Source organism: Mytilus californianus, unplaced genomic scaffold (genome assembly GCF_021869535.1).
Source record: "Mytilus californianus isolate M0D057914Y unplaced genomic scaffold, xbMytCali1.0.p SCAF_4, whole genome shotgun sequence".
Classification (NCBI taxonomy): Eukaryota; Metazoa; Mollusca; class Bivalvia; order Mytilida; family Mytilidae; genus Mytilus; species Mytilus californianus.
This window is the reverse complement of record NW_026262690.1, coordinates 23,594,971-23,618,198: the sequence shown is the minus strand read 5'-3', so window position 1 is coordinate 23,618,198 and position 23,228 is coordinate 23,594,971. Positions and strand designations below refer to the sequence as shown.

At 31.1% G+C, this 23,228-nt stretch overlaps 1 protein-coding gene across 16 annotated transcripts in view; it reads right to left on the bottom strand.

Moving 5' to 3' along the window:
* Window positions 1-23,228, bottom strand: part of LOC127737740 (phospholipid-transporting ATPase IF-like) — a 74,530-nt gene that overhangs the window by 3,214 nt on the left and 48,088 nt on the right. For 2 of the 16 annotated variants that reach the window (XM_052248604.1, XM_052248605.1), the window contains 9 exons: window positions 19,993-20,095; window positions 19,495-19,640; window positions 17,142-17,201; window positions 15,475-15,602; window positions 14,601-14,659; window positions 11,672-11,751; window positions 10,641-10,706; window positions 8,234-8,340; window positions 5,686-5,851 (listed from right to left, as the gene is read on the bottom strand). In XM_052248604.1, the coding sequence (XP_052104564.1) occupies window positions 5,686-5,851; window positions 8,234-8,340; window positions 10,641-10,706; window positions 11,672-11,751; window positions 14,601-14,659; window positions 15,475-15,602; window positions 17,142-17,201; window positions 19,495-19,640; window positions 19,993-20,095 (915 nt within the window). Of the gene's footprint in view, window positions 1-2,621; window positions 2,721-2,895; window positions 2,980-4,699; window positions 4,759-5,051; window positions 5,114-5,685; window positions 5,852-8,233; window positions 8,341-10,640; window positions 10,707-11,671; window positions 11,752-14,600; window positions 14,660-15,474; window positions 15,603-17,141; window positions 17,202-19,494; window positions 19,641-19,992; window positions 20,096-23,228 lie in introns of those variants that run through there. The other 14 variants (XR_007999793.1, XR_007999794.1, XR_007999795.1 and 11 more) reach the window with 14 other exon arrangements.

Genomic DNA, 23,228 nt, shown 5'->3' with positions numbered 1-23,228 from the left:
AAAGGGTTAGTACAATCCATAGGAGATTCAGCCTCACCCCCTATGGATCAGTAGCAAACCATATCACTTATAGTATAGTACTCTTGCATTGATATGTAAAAATGTAAAATGCATAAATGATGAAATATATCTGTGTATTGGAACTTGTGGTAAGATCAGTGATTGGCTGTATAAATATGCATCAAATTCAGTTGCAGTCAGGTGTTTTAACATGCATGTCATTCAATGTAGATTCTGTAATTCGTTTTGCATGCTAAATTTACAAATCTATAAACTGTTAATGATAAGTAAGAGTAGGATAGCATTTTTTTTTTAAATTCATTGACACTGGGCATTCTCAAGTTGAGTTGAATGTTGGACAAATGGTTCCAAAAATATAGTCAAGAAACCAAAATTTTTCCAAATTTCAGTCTATCAATTACTTATATGACCTTGAATTTTGATCAATTGACCGCAAAATAAATATAAGTCTTCTTCATTCCATGAGGCATTATCAACAAAATGTTGGTAAAAGTTGGACATAAAGCTCAAAAGATAAAATTTGGAAACCAAAACTAGGCCCTAATTTTAGTCTATCAATAAATGCTGTGACCTTGATCTTAGACCTAAATCTATAAGGTTCTTCCTCATCCCAAAGAAAATTATCAAACCAAATTTGATGGCCCATAAGATTTTGCCTGAAAACTGTATCTTGACTCCCAGACATATTGATGGCATTCAGCATATTATAAGAGTTTGTTGCAACTCAGCTAAATATAAACTGCCCTTCCATTTGGATTTAAAATGACTATAAATATCCATAAAATTTAAAAAAAAGAAAGAAAAAAAAACACTGATAGAACATTGGATCCTTATTAACTCTTTTAAAATCATAGACAAATCACCTCAGAATTGTCTGCAGAACAAAGTTAATAATCTAGGAAGACATCTTCATAACCAATTTACACAATTTCTAATGACATTCAAACATGCCAATTACAAACAATAAATATTTCACGTATATAAACATACATACAATACTACATAACTAGAACATGTGCATGTTAATTAGGTAAAAAATGAAATGGTTATCATACACTGGACATAAATCACTAAAAATTTACCTGTTATCCTGTTTACCATGTTAATGAGAAATTACATGTATATATATTCATAAGTTTGTCTTAGTTCAAAAGCTACAGGTATATATATTCATAATTTTATGTTAGTTCAAATGCTACATATATATAAATGGTATAGTTAGTTGTCAGTCATCCAAAGATGGGAAAGTTAACAATTAGAAAATTAATAAAGAAAGGGTATTGGATATATCATTTTTCTAAAGAATTTTGATAGTGGGAGCTTTCAACAACAACAAAAAATTAGGTTGTCTTCAAATAGAAAAAAAAGTTTCAAGAAAAGCAACAAGAAACAGCTTCCAAAATGATTCAACTGATCCACCTAAGAGATTATACTATACTATCAGTATTTACTATCTTATAAGATAAAGTAATAAAACACTATTATTTATGAACTATACTACTACCTTTCACTGATCTCATAATCCCTGACTATTTATGACTTTGTATTTACCACAGAATATACATATTTGATAACTTCAAAATGTACTACAAAAATTTCATAATAGAACAGTACAACATTCAACACAGACAACACAAAAAAAACTGACGACATTAAAGCTGAACCTTAAAGCAATCTTTGTGGAACTGTAAAGCAATTCTGTTTCCATATGAACAAAAGGAAATGTCAAGTTCAGTTTTCACAGCTGTTTTAATAGATTCTTATGTTATGTTATTTACAGCATTGGATTACAAAGATTTGAAAGTTTACATGCTACATTGAGGTGTAGAATGACAGATTTTTTCAAACTTCAGTCTTGCTTATGTCACTCTTAGATGTGAAAATTGATGTGAGCAGATTTTGCCTGTGCTATAGTTTTGTGATTGCATATTGAATGTTAAACAACTAAAAATCAAATTATCATTGTATCCAATCATCATATGCCCAATTCAAGTTTTGAATCTGACTAAACATTCATATTGCTATGTGTTTCTTTATTCTACATTGGCTAGAGTTATAGGAGGAGGGTTGAGATCTCACAAAACATGTTTAACCCCGCCACATTTTTGTGCCGGTCCCAAGTCAGGAGCCTCTGGCCTTTGTTAGTCTTGTATGTTTTTTTAATTTTAGTTCCTTTATATGTTTTGGAGTTAAGTGTGACGTCCATTTTCACTGAACCAGTACACAATTTTATTTAGGGGCCAGCTGAGGACCACCTCCGGGTGCAAGATTTTCTTGCTGCGTTGAAGACCCATTGGTGGCCTTCAGCTGTTATCTGCTCTTTGGTCGGGTTGTTGTCTCTTTAACATATTCCTGATTTCCATTCTCAATTTTACATTGGAAGCAAAAAATATCAAAAGTGTTAGAAAAACAATAATTTATGTCAATTTAAGAATTAAACAGTTTACTGCCCTCAACCTGCAAACTTTGTTGTTTTCCAGTTCATGTGATTGAAATAAATATAAACACTGTGTGTGTGAAAACTGTAAATGACAAACAAACCTACTACAACTACAGTGTTATTTGTGTTAGTAACCAAACAAGTGCTTCACACACGTTACCTAATACTCATGATCCATAATATTAACAGTAGACAATGTAAGTTTCCCTGCACGCTTCGTAAATGAAACCAAATATTTATCTTCATTAGATTGGTAAGCCTTCAAGCAAAACAGGACACAAATACATTAACATTTCAGAGTTAACAAATCAGGGAAAAATTCTAGGCTTGAAAATCAAGCATCACATAACACGAAAGTCTACTCCATGTTTTAATTCTTCATTCTTTTAGTAATAATTTACATATAATATTGTTAACAGATAATTTTGTATTACATTTTAGAATTGATACCCTGAATTGTTGTCTCTCAAATCATTCAATGTTTTACCATTTTCATAGCAATATACTTGGCAATCAATCTATGAAATGTAAAATATTTGTAAAATTTCTTCTGAAAATATAACTGCAACACAATTAGCCAATCAATTAGAGTTTTGCTGGCCATTTCTAAAATATACAGTAGATAGAAATATTATATTTTTTTGAAAGAAAATGAACATATTTAACTTAAAATCTTCTGCTTATATGCAACATCAAAAATTAAATCCAATTATGTGGACAAAAAATCCATATTCCACTTTCTTTAAAAATCCACCTCCACTTAATTGGTTTAACTTCAGGAATATAAACCAAAACAACTTAAAACAAGGAGCAATCATCCGAAAAACAGGTCAACAAATAATAAAATGATGTTGACTTACTGTTCTCTGGTTTAAGGTTCTATTTTTAGTCTATATGATTTAATCATAAATTATCACTTACAAAAAAAGTGAAAGAAGTAAATAGTGCAATTTTAGAGCAAAACATACCTGTCCACAAAAGTTCAAGGGAAAAAATGAAGTTTAATTTATCTAATTAGTGTTTTGTGTGTTAAATATATAGTTAAAAGCTAATTGTAAATTAGGCTGCATGCTCGGATATGCTTTGCAAATATTCCTTGCAGGTAAATGGTATGACGGAACTTTTTAAACCTAAGGCTTTTATTATGCATTAGAGGTTCCTGTCAAAAACAATTGTAAACCTTGTATCCTCCATGTAAATTTTATATATTAAGCAATTAGGCAAATTGCACAATTACTTAATATGAAGTTCCAGAGCTGTTAAAAATTGCCTTATTACTTAAGTTACTCCACCCACAGAAAATCTTCATGTCTATTAGACAAGGAAATCTTGTCTAGGCTGTTAAAGTAGCAATTGCATATCCTGCATGTCCATGTAAATTGTCTTATATCGCCCATAAAAACATGTAATAAACAAATCAATCTGGTCAAGGAACAGTTTGTAATTTTATATGACAAGGAGCCAATTGCTGCTGATTAATGGTATCTGATCATATAGAACTAATCATCATTCTTGCAACATGTTATAAAAAAAAGTTGACAAAAATAAAAGAAAAAATTCAATTTTTTTCCTCCTGTATTTTTTTCTTTCACATGTGAATGGTCAAATTTTTCACAGCTCTATATCTTTGGAATGGGTCATGGGTCTTACTTTTAATAGATCTATTTTTATCTATTTTTGTCTCACAATGACATATCCAGTGTGTGCTGATGCAGTGTTATACTGCCATCAATAACTCAATCAATTAAAATATTGAAGAACAAGGCCGAGATAATTCATCAATGATCTGAAGGAAAAATAATTTGACCTTCCTGCCAAGAATTAAAAGTCTGGCTATGAAAAGTGCAGGGAAATGTAAGTGATAGTCATTAAGGTCTGCTATTTCAGTAGATATCGGTAAGGTAGATTTACATAAGGGATGGAGGCTTATGTTTTGATAGCATTCTTACACTTCATTCAGATAAGGTAGAAGCTGTCAGTTCCTGGCTCATCTTTATATTAGTACAGACACAAAGAGCCAAATGTTTACTTATGATAAAAAACTAAAGTTTAACCAATAAAATCAAGTGTCTAAAAATCAAACCTTCTGTCAAACCTAATGTCTGACAAAACTTTCAAATGTTCTGCAGAACTTTTCTAATCTATTATCTAAGGAATTGGGGGGGGAAAATGCATTTTGCTGCTAAAAAGCATTAAGCAGTTAAGGCCTTAAGGGCAAGAAATAATAAAAACACTTACATATGATTCTATAGATAATCATATCAGTCTGTTAAAACCATCTGCCTAAAAATCAAACTCTTAAGAAAATACCATTCAAAAATAATTAGATTATTTTTTTCATTCTGCATATCATTTATATTATTCTTTATTTTGAATATAATTGTATAGGTCTGGCGCTACTAAAATTGCACTATTTTTGCCATGAGCAAAAACCGTTTCACAAGAAATAGTATTCCAAAATTGCTATATGTATAAATTTATACAGTATTTGAAGTGTTAATTCCAAAAATCATATCAAATTCTGAAAAACGAGAAGAAAAAAAATTACACTGTTGAAATGGTTAACTCTTGTATTCAAATTGAAAATTACCTTTTACATTTCATTCAGTACAAAATGCATCCAGAATCCTTTGCCATTCAAGAAGCTATATCCTGTAATTCAAGAAAAGGATGGTATGAACCCATTCGGAAACCCATTATCAAGAATGGTAAGTGGTAAAATCAATTTCATTTCAAAAATTTGAAGGAAATTTGAAAAAAAACCACTAAAATTAATTTCGGTGATCCCTCAAGTTTCATGATAAGAAGATACTGATTCTCCAAATAAAGAGACTTTCTTTGAAAGTTGAATTCACATAAAATCAATTATGTGCAAAAGGTCTGAATTAATGTCTTCATTCATCTCAAATTCCCCCTTAAGAAATGAAATAAGACTTGAATTGTTGAAATATTTATCATCAAATGTAAGTCAATAAAAAAGATTTGGTGCTTTTACTTCTCTTCTTTTTTTAATTTTCCTGAACTTTATTGAATAATACAAATGCATGGCTCTTTATAGGTCCAACCACAAAAATGTATATGCAATAAGCAAAATATGAAAGCAGAAATTGCTTGAATGGCAAAGGAGTCCTTTTATTAACTTAGTAATATGTATGTATAAGATATCTAATTATTTTTTGGATGCACAAGACAAAAACTTTAAATTGATATGTTTAGGTACCTACCCGTCTACTATCATTTTTTGTCTTCTGTATATCAGTAATACACCGTATGACAATATCAGGTAATAAGGCAATCACAATCAATATGATCATACACAACCATATTGGTCCACATGACACATGTACAAAAAATAAATGATAAAAGTCTTGATGGCTAATGATCAAATCTCTGAAAAAATAATAATAGTTTGAAACAATTTTTTTCCCAAAGTACATGGACATCAACATACCTATAATAGGAATGGGTTAAAGTAGATCTTTATCATGATATACATTATCATTCCCTGTACAGCAGTATAGGTTACAAGAGCGCAATTATTTGTTTACATTTTACCAGCAAGTTTTTTACCCCAAGATGGTACTCAGAATAGAATCATGTACAGCTTCTGATTGGATGATACAGAATTGGAATTACTTTTAATCGAAAGCTTATCCAATTAGGTTTTAAAAATCCAGAAAATCCAATTCACATTTTGCAAAGTATAGAAAATATCTTCCATTTCTGCACGTCGGCCCATTAAAAATATGCCTTTTTCATTAAGCGAAAAAAATAGACGATCTTTTTCAACGGCATTTTAAGTCAATTTTTGTCGCATGACCATATATATTTTTTTGGTTGTAATGCAACACTGGCATTTCTAGTAACAGGAACTGCTACCCGTTTTTCCCTAGTTTGTGTAGTCTTCGAGAAAATAAATATGGAACACCACTGGTACCCTATGGAAAATGCATTACGAATAATGAGGGGCCTGATGGGTTAATTTCGTTTTTCGTGATCGGCGCATTTTCGCTATCGTGATCCGTTTTTCTACAGATTTATTTTTTTTTATATTTTCGTGATCCGTGATCATGGAAATTTATTTTCTGTGAATCGTGATTGACAAAAAAATCAACTCGTGAATCGTGATGAGACCCCCCCCATCAGGCCCCTCAATAATTGCGCTCCTGTAACCTATAGGAAAATGACATTTTTTTTTAATAAGGCTTTGAAAAATGTTAAAAATAGTCATTTTGCTTGGAAAAAATGCGAAACGGCAATTAATGGGGTCAAATGGACTTTTCATCAACGTGCATTCAAGCTATAGTCTGTTTCCTATTTGTATAGATTTCCATATTTGAAACTAGGGTGGGCTCGAATGTCGGCACAGTATAAAGAGAATAGAACGTTTCTGTGATATCTACTGTTTTTATTGGGAAAAGCATGTATATATCTTGAATTTGGAGATACATTTTGGTTTTTAAACATAATGATCGTGACTCAGTTGCTATTCTAGCAAAAAGCAAATTTGGTGAAAATTGGCAAAAAGTGCCCCTAAGCAAACACCAACGATTTAGTTAAATTGCTAAGTAGAAAAATTAATCTTGGCATTAAATATTGTAGTTCAAGAATAGTTTTTCTTGCCAAAGTAGTAATATTATCATATATTCGAAATTTGTAAAAACTATAGTCTGTTTCAAAAACGTATTTTTTCAAGAAATGATTTCATTTAAAGCCATTCTTCAAAATTCTATGTAGCTTTTCCATATCAGAACGGTTTTGTCGGCAATATGATCAGTGCTGGATGACCTTTGAAAAATTAGGGCAGTAAATAAACATTATCTTCATGTCATTTTGAACAGTACCGTATTTGGTCCAAAAATCAGTTCAAATTTTTGGCCTGATCGACTGGCAATAAATAATTCTCCAAATTCAGAGAGTGATCAGATAATGTTTAGAAGATGTGATATGAGCTAGATAGACGCTAGCGCTTCATTTGGCCCGGGCGCTTAATTTTAGAATTTTTTTTGCATTACCGTATAGGTTACAAGAGCGCAATTATTTGTTTACATTTTACCGGCAAATTTTTTACCCCAAGATGGTACTCAGAATAGAATCCTGTAAGGCTTCTGATTGGATGATTCAGAATTGGAATTACTTTTAATCGAAAGCTTATCCAATTAGGTTTTAAAAATCCAGAAAATCCAATTCACATTTTGCAAAGTATAGAAAATATCTTCCATTTCTGCACGTCGGCCCATTAAAAATATGCCTTTTTCATTAAGCGAAAAAAATAGATGATCTTTTTCAACGGCATTTTAAGTCAATTTTTGCCGCATGACCATATATATTTTTTTGGTTGTAATGCAACACTGGCATTTCTAGTAACAGGAACTGCTTCCCGTTTTTCCCTAGTTTGTGTAGTCTTCGAGAAAAAAAATACCACTGGTACCCTATGGAAAATGCATTACGAATAATTGCGCTCTTGTAACCTATAAGAATGTTGTTTATTAGGATTGATATCTACCTTTTGTTTTAAGAAATTGTACAAGGATTGATTGATTGTCGAGTGGTACAATGATTAACACACTGAGACTTCAGTAATTATGTTGTTAACAAAGAAGCTTCCAAAATTTTAACATAACACATTTGTAATTTGAAAGAAATCATATTATTCAACATCAACATTTTTATGAAATGGATAATTTGATATGTGGTTTTAATATTCCCAAAATAACTACCTAGGAGTGTCAAAATACATAATACTTTATCTAGTGGGATTAGTTTACTTACGGCCATAACAAGCCAGTATAAAGAGATGTCATTGCAACGTTCCCCACAAAGGCAAAAATATAAGAGAAGAAAATTGGTGCACTCCAGTAATATGTTTCTAAACCAAGCTGAAAAGATAAAATGAAAAGTTGTCATTTATATTTCTAAAATATGAAATGTTCCATTTATGATTAGAGGTGTCTGTACAACATTTATTTCCCATTACACACTAGGTTTTTTATGTTCAAGTTAAACAATTCCATCACGTTATGTCAAAACTAAATGAAAGATAAATTTGATTCTTATATTTCATAAGCTCAATATTTGCAGTTTTCACATGAAATATGGAGATTCATAATATCAGTTGGGTGAATTTGAAAGCAGTTTCAAAGAAAAAAGAGATGTTGTTAATGGAAGCATACATAATCTACTGTCGGGCGACCTACATTTGCGCGGATTTGAAAATGACAAGCATTACATTTGCGCGGAGAAATGATATAACATTTGCGCGAATTTACCTGTAGTTTACCTGAGTTTTTTTTACCTGTAATTTGTTTTTCGATTATTGTTTTGAACATAAATTGCTGATCATACCACATCTTCTTATTTCATATATTGATAAACATATATTAGACAAGTCTTTATTTGTTTATTTGTTTATATAAACATTAAAAAGCACTACATTTATGTAAAAGAAAAATTTTAAATAAAATACAGTGAATATCATGGAAAAGAACATTCAAAGTATATAGTCATAAATAAAACGCAGTATAAATGCAGATGATATCTATACGGGAATCATCTATAGATTAGTCTTTGCCTGGTACTTGTATCCTAGCAAATTTGTTGCAATTTTCATTTACAGGAGCATTTGACATTATATAGTCTGCAAAACTGTCCTCAACTTCCTCCGCCGGAAAACAGTTCAAATTAATTTAATCTATTTATTTTTTTTATTTTATTAAGTAAATTTGTTCAAAATAATTTCAGTTTATTTTAAATATATTAAGGAAATTTTGTCTTTTTTTTTATAAAAAGTTATGGATTTATTTTTCATATGTTTTTGTTTAAATCCGTGCAAATGTAGTAACTTTTCAACAGGTTAATTTCGCACAAACATAATGCGTTTTGTCGTGCAAACGTGGATTTTTTTCGCACAAATGTAGAACGAATGCACGCAAACATAACGCCCCGCTACTGTCACACATAAAGCTCGATTTAAATAAACAAATGGTTACTTTTTGTCATAAAAAATATTCAATAAATGTCAGTGATTTGTATAATACTGTGTTATACAGGGGGAATGCTTACACAATGACGTGGCATTATTGGCAAAGGAAATACAGTCGAACCTTGTTGTGTCGAACTCGGTTGTGTCGAAAACTCGGATGAATCGAAGTAATTTACTGGTCCCAGTAAAATTCCTGTTTGATCAATGCATAATTACCTCTGATGAGTAGAACTCGGTTGATTCCCAATATTAAGTCGAGTAAATTTTATAGTCCCGTCGATGTAAAATTAATGTAAATTGACCCTGATGTCTCGAAGTTCAAAAGTAAGAGTTTTCGAAAGATGCAAACCTAATGATAAAAATTCAAATCGGATGTATTTTTTATGTAACCTAATCATTTTCAAAAGAGATTAAAGCTGAGTAAACATACTTGTTTTTATAACAGTTAAAATGACATGTTTATGATGACCGGTAATTAGGACCTTTGTTGATAGTTCAAGCGGAACTTTAGTGTGTTGAACATATTTCACCTGACATAGAAACAAAACGAATTTAAATGACACAAGCCGAGATTAAATGAATCGTTTCAATTAAAATTCATTAATTACAATAAATAAAAGGATTAAAAAAATTATGATAAATTCATAATAATTTAATGTAAAGCAGACGACCTCATCAGAGAACTTATTTCATTCTGCGAGTGATTTCATAATTTATAGTGACTGACCTTTGTAATTATTTGTGTTGACTATTGATTTTATTTGTGCATGATTTGTATCTGTACTTGTGTGTTTGATTATTATGAAGAATAAAAAAATATGGAGATTGAATACACAATCATTAAGTGTCATATCGAAAAAAGGCACATTGTTTTAAGTATCTAAATTACACAAATCTCATACTATATTTCATGCATTCCAAATTTTTATTACAACACACTCAACCTTGGATAATAGGAATACTTTGGTCTGGTCCCTTCGACTTTGACACAACTTTTCCCTTGAATCAGTTGGTCTTGGTGAGGCTATTTAAATTTTTGCAAGTTGAACTCTCCCAATGAATAAGTACAATAGCTATTGTTCTCTGGGGAGTTTATTCAATGGGACCTTTCAATTTCTCCTTAACCCTTTTCAAATAATGGTAATTTCACACAAATTGAAAGATTTTTCTTCTTCACTAGATGAACATATTCATTACCTTGATATTGACAGCTAATACACATGTTATATACACTACTGAACCAAGCATCCAGTTCCCCATCATCTGAAAATAGTAAAGTCATATATTCTCAAAGCAAATCAAACCACACAAATATGAACTATATATAGATGATAACACCAGCCCTTGGCTACACATAAAATCAAATAATATAGCCAGTTGTATGAATGACTAAAAAAGTGTTTATGGGACAAGCCCAGAATATCATTTAATTTTCAAATGTAAGTATTGATTTCCTTGTATACATAAGAAAAAATTCTGAGAGTTATTATCCCTGATCTTTTGTAAGTGCTTCAATAATTCATTCACTATATGTGCAATTTTTTTTAATTTTTTTTATATGTTTCCTTACATGGTTGGTCTTACAGTGTGCTTACATATATGACAGTAATAAATTTGCAATTTATTTTTGTTTATGTAACCAATTAACATGCATATATATTCATTGAATTGTTCCCAATGATAAAGTTCATGTATATTTCTCAGACATTCTTGATCTTATTTTGGCAAATACTGTCAATGTTGAAGACTGCACAATAACCTCCAGGACCTGGTTCTTCATCTTCTAGTTAAATATAACTCGTAGTTTAATATAACCCAGTGTTAAATTATTTAACCAATGGTAACATTACCTAGGGTTAAAATTCTGTTGCTGGACTCCTTTTTAACCCTCTGTTACGTAAGTTAGTCTTGGATATATTTTCAGTGAATATTAATTTTTATCAAAAAAAAGTATTATCAACACTTTTCTCGAGTCCTTGAAGAACTGTTTAATCAATAAATATGATTAATTATTGAAACTTGTAAAAATGTTCATTAAATAGTATTGTATAAGAACAATGTGGACGTGATAAATCTGGAAAAATGCTTGAAGTTACAAAGACTAAAAAGCAAAAACTTTGGCAATATTAACTCTTTGATGAAAAATTAAAACAATAACAATAGATAATAATGCTCAAGACTTTGATATTCAATATGTTTTTTATTTACATTCATTTGCATTGTCCTACCTTTCCATTTTTATAAAATGTGATGTCACCATTAAACATCAGAAACACACCAAAGAAAAACACAACAGCATGCCATAAACCTGAAAGATCATAAAAAATGTAGATTTTAATTAATTTAAGTATTATCCAGTAAATTCAGTTGTAAAGATGTCTTATTTTAATTCAAATTCAAGGTTCCTTTTTGTCACAAAAACTTACAAATTGTCTCTTTCCATATTTCCCCCTCTCACTTCTAACTCAAGAAAAATACTGCATATTTAGTAATAGTATAAAAAAACAGCTTTCCAATGTCCACCGTGTTGCACATATTTTATCTACCCCGGACAATAACTAAATTTTTTTTCAATTTTTAATATATAATAACTTAATAATTTACTTAATTTCAAATAAATACCTTACAAGAAATATATGCATGAAATCGGTAATAATTTCCATATATTTCTATTTTCAAGAGGCATAAATCCTGTAAAAATAGTTTGTTGGCACGCTTCCAAGACATTGATGATATCAGTGTTTGATATAAACTTCATAAAAATTTGACAAGAAAAGTAGGTGCAAGGGTGCTATAGGCAATGTTCAATATAAATTACATTTCAAAAGGACATAACTCCTGTGAAAATAATATATCAGAGCTGATTTTCAAACTCACCCAAGTCATTGCAGATGTAAACCTATTATATAAATTTCATAACAATTGTACAAAAAATATTGGCATGAGAGCGCTTACAATGCAATATTCCATAAAATTCATGTTTCCAAGGGCATAACTCCTTCAAAGATACTAATATCCAAATGTCTTTAATATCATATGGAGGCCATGAATGTTTATTCTTGATATTAATTCTCTAATGGGTACCACATCATTTTTTCTCTTGACACCAGTTTTTTAATTATAATTGTTATGCTGTCCACCTGATTCATTTGCCTTATTCATACCTCCCTTATTTACTCTCCTTTCATTTAACATATATTTTGATGTGTCTCATGGTTATAAAAACATTTGTACTATTTCTGTATTTTGCAGTGAGACTGGTGTGATATTCATGACAGTAATTGTTCAATATCTTTGCCCAATATTGTTTATAATTTGTTGATGTTACCCGCAGTAACACCTTCCGGTGTTAAGGGAATGCGATTCATTTTTGATTCCACATTGGGTTTTTTTTACGAAAATTTGCATGAAAGCTTTTTTTTACCTGGTCAATTCAAATATGTCATAAACTTATATACATTCATGCATACTTATAGAGATAAACGGGGTCAAAATTATAGATATTTTTTACTCATAAATTAGTTTTTTTACCATCCAGTAGATGGTAACTAAAATCCTACTTAATATTCTGACAATGAGGTAAGTTAGTGTTATTTATTTATTGAAAGTGCATGTATTTAAAGGTATGGTTCAAGAACATTAAATTTTCTTATACTGCCTTGTTAGGACTGATTTTCATGGAATTTTAAAAAACACAAGAGTGTACATGCTGAAATATCTCACCTGGTTTAATAATGATTTTATTTAAGTTGAAAATCTGTTATTTGAAGGTTTTTCTACAATTATCACATAAACTTAACATTATCAATGTTGTATGAAAATGAAGTCACGGTCAGATGAACCATGCAAAGACAGACATGTTCACCTTGCAATCATTCCAAACACCAAGTACAGTTGACCTATTGCTTATAGTACCTGAGAAACAGATCAAAACAGAAAATCTTAACATTGACCAGTGAACCATGAAAATTAGGTCAAGGTGATATAAACGATGCCAGACAGACATGTCCACCTTATAATTGTTCTATACACCAAATACAGTTGACCTATTACTTAAAGTATCTGATAAACTGACAAAACCATGAAACTTATCATTGAACACAGAACCATGAAAATGAGGTCAAGATCATCAATCATGCCAGACAGACATGTCCACCTTACAATCTTTCCATACACCAAATATAATTGACCTATTGCTTACAGTATCTAAGAAATAGATCAAACCACAAAAACTAAACATTGTCCAATGAACCATGGAAATGAGGTCAAAGTCATATGAAATCTGCCAGACAGACATGTACATCTTAAAATCATTCCATACACCAAATATAATTGACCTATTGCTTACAGTATCTGAGAAATAAATCAAACCACAAAAAACTAAATGCTGTTCAATGAACCATGACAATGAGGTCATGGTCAGATGAAACCTTCCCGACAGATATGTACACCTTGATATCATTCCATACACCAAATATAATTGACCTATTGCTTATAGTATCTGAGAAATAGATCAAACCACAAAAACTAAACATTGTCCACTGAACCATGAAAATGAGGTCACGGTTATATGAAACCTGTCAGTACAACATGTACACCTTATAATCATTCCATACACCAATTATATTTGACCTTTTGCTTATAATGTAGTATCTGAGATACGGACTTGATCACATAACTTTAACCTTGATCACTGATCAATGAAATGAGGTCAGGGTCAGGTGAACCCTACCTGACCTACATGTAGTCGTTGCAAGGAACCCTTATATACCAAATATAGTTATCCTATTACTCATAATAAGTAAATATTTCTCTTAACAAAAATAATGTTTTTTTTTTTTAAAACAGTCACTGAACCATGAAAATGAGGTCAAGAGCAATGTACATATGAAAGACACAAACTTTGTAACATAAGGTATCTGCATACAAGGTATGAAGTATCCAGGTCTTCTACCTTTTGAAATATAAAGGTTTATACAAATAGTTTACACCATCTTCGCTGCGACACAGGTGAGACAAAAACAAAGAATCTTGCATAGTAAACATGTCAACATCAACTTTAAAATGCAACTTTATTGCATAATATTTTTTTTATATCTCATCCAGATTTTGATGAATGAAATGACTAATTTAACATTACATGAATGATCTTCTTACCTAAGGCATTCCACTGTATGAAATATTTTTTACTTAATTTGCGATTTCTGGTTATTTTTCTGAAAGATAAAAGGTTCATGCATTTCTAATACCTAAGTACAACAACAAGAAAATAACTGAATTGACTGTTGATAAACTGAAAATGTAATTTTTTCTCTTTAAAATTCAGTATCACTAAATATAAAGCATGAACTAGATACATTTTCTCATCAGAATACTAGTATTAATGCGTTGGACATTTGTGTAAAAAATAAAATAGGATGAGACTTTTCTTCCTTAAATTTCTTTAAATTTAAAAAAAAAATATTTTTAATCTTTATGATAAATTTCGTAAGATTGCTGATGAGCAACTGACACAGACATTGTAATTAACTGTTATCCTGATGTAAATTTACACTTTTCATATAATATAATTTAGAAGTATTAAGAGCCTTAAAATTGTTTATTACATTAACAAAAATCTATTTTTAAGCAGATTTTTTACAGAAATTTACCTGTATTGATTACAATGCATTTCAGCTTAGACCTGTTCCAGAATAAAATGCATTGAGGGGATGGAAGGCACTCAAATTAATAATTTGTGGGTGCTTGCATTTTCTTTAGAACTTTGTGAACATTATGAGTAAAATGAAAAATTTATATCATGGATGGTTGAAGTCTTAAAAAAATGCCTTCAATCCCCAATGCATTTAAATCTGAAACAGCCCTTACACGAAGAAGCTACACATGAAAATTGTATCTTAAGACTGAATTAACATTTAGGGCACATTTACAACAGATACAACACCACAAAGGGTTCACAAAAAAGTTGGACAGAACACAACTGCACACAAACACAAACATAGAAAGAGAATTCTAGTAAAATCTAACATACTTGTAAAGCTGTGGTTGTTCTAATAATGTTGACTGTTTGGTATGCTGCTCAAACAAACTATACAGAAATATTGGTAATGATGTGAATGTTATGTTGTAAAACATCAGGTAGAATGAATCAAATAAGGACTGAAAAACAAAAGATTTTTAGGATAATATTTTCTTTCAAATACATATTACATTAATTATACTGTTACTCAATTTCTGTTATATCATTTACAGTATATAAATTTTCAAGAAATATGTGATGAATTTTTCAGTTATTTCAATGTTCTTTGTAATATATCAAACACTTGGTACTCATATCTTTATCTGTTTCCAAAGGTCTATAGAGTACTAAAGTATATAAACGTTCTGTAATGTAAAGAATAAACTGCCTGGTCCAGTGGTAAATGTTTCAAGCATATTCAGAATTAGAATTTTAACAATAACCAATATGCGGTAAAATGTATTAAATAAACTGCTTCGCTGAGCGCAGCTGGATACGCCCGCAGAGGTCCAACCCTGAACAGTTGGGGCAAAAATGGACACAATATTCAAGCTTGATACAGGTCTGAATTTGGATTGTATTAAATATTTGACATATTATAGGTTTCTGAATAAATGTAGTCAAAGAACTTGAAATTGGTTATATGAATTGAATTTATATTCAATTAAAGATTTCTTGCTGTTGTGCAATACACTGTGCTGTTGCGCAATACTTAGTAAATCTGTTGTCAGACTATAAACAATTAAAGTTCAATTAATTCTCAATGTCATATTAGAAATTTATGAAAATAAAAAGGGAGCTTACATCAATAGATATAAACAATTCACCAAAGTTTCATGAGAATTGCTGACAGCATTTTTGAGTTATTGTCCGAAAACTGGAAAATCCCCCCTTTTTTAATGAATAAAACCCCATAACTCAGAAATGTAAAATGTAAAATTTATAAAATTCTAAACGGAGCTTACATCAATAGATATAAACAATTCACCAAAGTTTCAAAAGAACTGCTAAAAGCATTTTTGATTTTTTATCCAAAAACTGGAAAATCCCCCTTTTTTATGAAAAAAACCCTGTAACTCGGAAACGTAAAATCTAAAATATATTTAAATCAAAAGGGAGCTCATGTCAATAGATATAAACAATTCACCACTATTTCTTGCAAGTTGGTGAAAGCATTCTTGAGTTATTGTCCGAAAACTGGAAAATCCCACTTTTTTTAATGAATAAAACCCCATAACTCGGAAACGTAAAATCTAAAATTTATAAAAAACGAAAGGGAGCTCACGTCAATAGATATAAACAATTCACCAAAGTTTTATGCAAATTGGTTAAAGCGTTTTTGAGATAATGTCCGACATGTTGACGACGGACGGACAGACGGACGGACGGACAGACGGACGGACAGACAGACGGACGGACAGACGGACGGACGGACAGACAGACAGACGGACAATGGTATACCATAATACGTCCCGTAAACGGGCGTATAAAAACATCTCATCACACCTTAGTACCTCCAAGCAGTTTTTACACTTTCAATCATTCTTTCATGCTGGATTTACGGCAACCTTTCAGCAAAAGATTTTGTTTTATATTTTCTTTTTTTTTCAAACAAAAATATGGTGAAGTTTGTAGATAAAGGTGATTTTTTTTTAATTTGTCAAAAACAATATACTCACCTGTTGTGAAAATGCAGAGAAAAACATGTAAAAAAGCTGAGAAGTGATAAAAGCAACATTCTGAAAAAAAAAGGAAATAAAACACATGAATCAAATCATCTTATAAAACTTACTTTAAATTATTCAGTATTGGTTAAAAAGAATACAAAATTGTCACAAATATACAAGCTTGCATTTTTGTAAAATAACATTAGCATAACTTTTGCTGTTCCAGTTCCTGTATCATACAAATATAATATACATTTACAAGCTGACTTGTAAAAAAAATTATTTAAAAGCTTTTTCTCACTGGATTTATTTTTTCTAATTCTGAATCAACTGGCAGCCTATAGACCCAGAGGCCTTTAATTGTAAAAATATATGAAAATGAACTATTGCACTGATAATTCATGCTGAGTTTCATGCAATATCATGATTGGTAATTTTGATACATGTACTAGTAATCTCTCTTTTCTTTCTATGAAGTCAGTTTAAAACTTGGAATCAACAAGGCCTTTCAATATAATCAAAGTGCTTGTTAGCACTGAAAGGGTAAAGATTACTTTCATATTGCAATTTTGTGATTTTGAAAACAAAACATTGAATTGTACTTAGCTAGGCAAATTCTAAATTTGAGTTGGAGTTATCTTCCTTTGTTTATGATTGTACATCATAGTTGAGCCTGTTTTTATGACAGCTTCATACACCATGCACTACTTATGTAATTTTCAATAAAGAAAAGATTGCTTGACAAGTACGGTAATTTAAATACATATTATATTGTAACTTGAATATCTAATTAAATCATATCATTAATAAATTGCTTGACATTGACTGGATAGGATCTAAAGAATGATCACTTCACTGCTCTATTTTGTTTGCACCATCAAAGGTAGTGATAAACCTTTGAAGATTTAAATATCAAGTCAGTACCTTAGGGTTTTGATTGCATTTCATACAATCTTTACCCAAAAATAAGGAGATGTGGTATGACTGCCAATGAGACAACTATCCACCAGAGTTCAAATGAGTGGATGCAAGGATGTAAGCAATTACAGGACACTGTACTGCCTTCAACAATGAGAAAAACCCATACCATATAGTCGGCTATAAAAACCCTTGACATAAAAAATGTGAAACAATTCAAACAAGAAAACAGCCTAATTTATAACAAAACAGTTTAGGACAAACAAAATCGACAGACAGGAACCAACTACGACTACTGAACTACAGGATTCATACTTGGGACAGGCACATAAAGAATGTGGGTGGGTGGGTGTGGGGGTGGGGGGTAAATATGTTGGTGCACTTAACCCTCCTCTAATAAATTTCTAAATTTTAATACCAAAAAAATCATATCTAGTTTAAAGCCAATAAAAGAAAATTACATATACTTAGATGGCAATACCTTGCATGGCCTTTTATACTAAGACGGAATTTAGATTATATATAACATATAAAAGAAATATTGAACAAGAGTAGATATGTAGGACTCTGAACCGCGATGGTACCTTGAACCGCGATGGTACCTCTAACCGCGATGGTCATGCTGAAATGCGATGGTTTTACACTGAAGTGCGTTTTTGATCATGCTGAAGTGTGATGGTGGCATTGTGACGCTATCTTGTTGATAGCTACACCTAAGTGCAATGGTGGTAACACTGAAGTGCGAAGGACTACATAATCTATATTTTCTATACTTTTCGTGTTCACATGCCGATGTTTGTCAGAAGTAGCCTTTTTTTTTTAATAAAACATAAAAGGTATAACCTGATTAATTTAAAACAGGCATGGCAAATAGTCATTGCATTTCCAGTTCTAACTGATACAATCGTTCAGAAATTGACCACTATAGAAGCTACATACAAAGGTTATTTTCCTTTAAAATCTGTACTAATTGCAATGACTGAAAAACGTTAGAGTTGTTTGAAATGTAAATACTACTTGATTAGTCAGAACGAAACAAAATAAGCGAAACATCTATAGGGCTGCTGTGAATGAGAACAAGAAATGAGATAGATCACCTGGTAGATGGTTTTTACTGCAACTGGAGAAAATATTGAATGTTTGGTATTTATTTATTTATGCTAACTAATAAAAAATCTTAACTCTCATAATATTTGGACATCTGTAGATTTTAAACTAGTAATCACGCTTCTTATAGACCATGGCACATCAGCGAAAGAACCATCGCACTTCAACAGACCATCGCACTTCAGCGTGACCATCGCACTTCAGCGTCCCAATCGCACCTCCGAGTCCTACAGATATTCTGATGTAAAAGAAATTACCGTAATAGAACATACCATATAAAAGAAATAGTTAACTAGAGTAGATATTCTGATATAAAAGAAATGACTGTAATAGAACATACCTTATAAAAGAAATAGTTGACTAGAGTAGATATTCTGATGTAAAAGAAATGACCATGTAACAATAACATTCTATTTAGGAATTTAAACTTAGAGAATGCATAGTCACTGTTCCTCACTGCTTGTCTTCCTTCTTTTCCCATTATTCCTAGAAAATAAATTCATTTCAAATTTTACAGTTTTATGATAATAGTAAGTATAAAATCTAATTGTGTTACATTTTTATGCGGTGTTTATATATAAGCAGTGCAATTCCTATTTTGCAATGAATAACTTTCATCCTTTTAACTCCTGTTTCATTCAAAATTGTAAAAAAAACATTTCAATAATCATTTTGAACAATTCAATTTTGCTACACAGGATATTATAAAACTACTTTTTTCTAGTAAAGATTTTTGTCATATAATTCAGACAATGTAAATGACATTATTTAATTCAAGTTTGATTTGTTAAAAATTCTTTCTGATAATTTGACAAAAAAAAAACAGTAAAATACACACCTAAGCCAACATGGGCCTCTTGTATCATACTGACATCATTAGCTCCATCCCCTATGGCAGCTGTTACTGGAGCATCCTTACCATTCTTTATCAGTTTTACAACCTGTAATATATAGTTTCATGATAACAATTTATACTAAATATCTTTTTTATAAATACTTCAACTTAAGATTTGCTCATATGTCAACAAAATTGTAATACCATAGAGTGGGTGGCACATATTTGCTATGGACACATTTTTGCTGTTTTGCAATTTTCTAGTGATGCATATCAAGATGGGTAGTATTCTTTTACTTGAACAATGTCCATATTAACGATTCATATGCATTTTATGTACAAATAAATGTGGATAAGTGTCCACATGTGGACACAGATGATGCCCCCGCTTGCATATCATATAGTTATAAAGGGACATAACTGAAGAACGGTAAAAGTGACGCTACCCAAATTTCAACTTGATCTGAGTTTTGTGGTAATAAGCATTGTGTGTAAGTCTCATAACATTTGGTTGAGGCTAACTTAAGTAGAGAACAGAAACTAAAAATTCAGCAATATTTCTACATGTATTTGTAAACACGTATAACTCTAGAACGGTTGTGTATAAGTTTTATAACATTTGGTTGAGACAAACTAAAGTTAGAGAAAGGAAACGAAAAATTCAGCAATTTTTATGTTGATAAAGGGACATAACTCAAGAATGGTAAAAGTGTCGCCACCAAATTTCGTACTTAATCTGTATAATGTAGTAATAAGCATTGTGTATAAGTTTCATAACATTTGGTTGAGGCAAACTAAAGTTAGAAAACGGAAACAAAAAATTTGTACTTGATCTTAGTTTTGTTGTAATGAATATTGTGTATAGGTTTCATAATGTTTGGTTGGGGCAAACTTAAGTTACAGAATGGAAACTAAAAATTTTGCAATCTTTTGATTTATAAAGGGGCATAACTCAATAATGGTTAAAGTGACACTACCCAAATTCAACTTGATCTGTGTTTTATCAGTGGAAGTAAAATTAAACATTGCATTGTATAAAGCATTGATTGTAGTTGATTCAACTATAATCATGGACAAAGGAAGATAACTCCAATTTTAAAAATTACTTGATATTTAGAAGAAAATAAAAATTTTGCAATTTTTCCATTTATAAAGGGGCATAACTCTAGAACGGTTAAAGTGACGCCACCAAAATTCAAAGTTGATCTGTGTTTTGTGATAATAAGCATTGTGTATAAGTTTCATAACATTTGGTTGAGGCAAACTTAAGTAAGAGAACGGAAACTAAAAATTTTGCAATTTTTCCATTTATAAAGGGGCATAACTCTAGAACGGTTAAAGTGACGCCACCAAAATTCAAAGTTGATCTGTGTTTTGTGGTAATAAGCATTGTGTATAAGTTTCATAACATTTGGTTGAGGCAAACTCAAGTTAGAGAACAGAAACCAATTTTGGGATGTATGGACGGACGTACATACGTACGTACAGACGGACAAGGGTTAAACTTAATGCCCCCACCGCTACGGCGGGGGCATAAAAATAAATGTATCAAGGCTAAAAACAATGACCTCTGCATGTAATTATTAATCCCTTCCCCTTATCTGGAAGAAAAATTACAGTATTTCTTCCTGATGGAATAAAGGTTATAGAATATTTGTTCTAACAGAAACAGATAATATAGCATTGTTTATTACAAAGTTTCCAGAAGAACTTTTATTAGGAGGAAGGAAAATACGTTGAAACACATGACAGGTGCGTTTGATCAATCAATCAATCTAAGTGTTTGTAAAATTTAAAGTACCTATCATTCTTTAAAGAAGATTTTCTACCTATCAAATGGGGATTGCTTTCTGTTAAGAAAACTGATAAAAGTGCTCACTACGGTGATACATGATGGATGGCTTAGTAACATGCCATACATACATTTTAAGGTCAAGTTACAGTAAATGAGCGCCATCTAGCGGATTCCGCGAAATGGCGCGACGTTTTGTACGAGTTACGTCCCATTGACTAGATTTAGCAATGTTGCAACCGGCGACTTTCCGACGAGACAACGTTAAATTTGATGAAAAGTATGTTACTTCTAGGAGAATGAACTTGTATGCTAAAATTGAAGATGAAGAAATGCTACATAGTTTTGAAAATTAATATGAAAATAGTCACGAAGACTTCAAAATGAAAATAGAGAACTTGACTTGCGTCAGGGAGGTAGGGTGGTAACGTTAGAGCTTGGATATCTCGCCGACCAGTTAAAACAGTGTAAAAACTTCTAGCTCACCACTATTTCTACATAATTGTGATGAGGAAAACCAGTGTGGTCTCGGAAGTATTCTATATGTAGTATGTTAAAAACGTCACTACAGAAACCCTATATTCACTGGGAAAAGACATCGTCCCGCAGAAAATAAGAAGAAGGGGATGCAAGTTGGGACATTAATACTAAACTTTTAGTCTTGGTAAGATATCCCCTATTTTGAAAATTACCACACCAGTCGGAACAAGTAAAAATATTTCCTAATTCAAGAAAAGGGAATGAACCACATAAAATTCTCAGCTGCGTCAGTCAGTCTTGAAACAGATGACACAAAACGATTTTAAATTAACATTAACCTTCTTCACGATTGCAACAATCATTTAATATTTATACATCACAATCTTTAAGACTATAACACATAAATGATAAACAAAAAGTTATAGAGATTCATCGCTACAGTTTGTTTTCTAACGATTTTTTGTAATGGTGTTTTCTTTCACGTCCGCAATTTTGTGGAAAGTTTCGAAGCTAAAAATAGAACACAAATCCTTAAATAGATACATGTATAAATAGTATATGGTTTGAAGAGTTATACATGGTATATTTTCCTAATAAAAGAACATCCAAACGGATCCTAAACGCATTTTCTTAGTATTGATTAGTATTGTTATTTCCTCAAGGTAATTGATATATCAATGGTTAAAAAAATAACTGGAAACAAATAAAAATTTGTAGCCAGAAAGTTGCATCTCAAATATAGAATAGAACTGTTCTCAATTCTATTTCACTCATACAACTTGAAGATTAAGAACGAGCTTCTGTCGATCATGTCCATATCATACTACTAATATATACATGTGTGTGTATCTACTAAAAAAATATGCACACACACTTTCAGTACCCAAAGTAAAATGAAAATCCCGTAATAAGTCAGTACTTCAGTAAGACAGCAACCAGGCAACAACACCAGGCCACAAAAATGGAA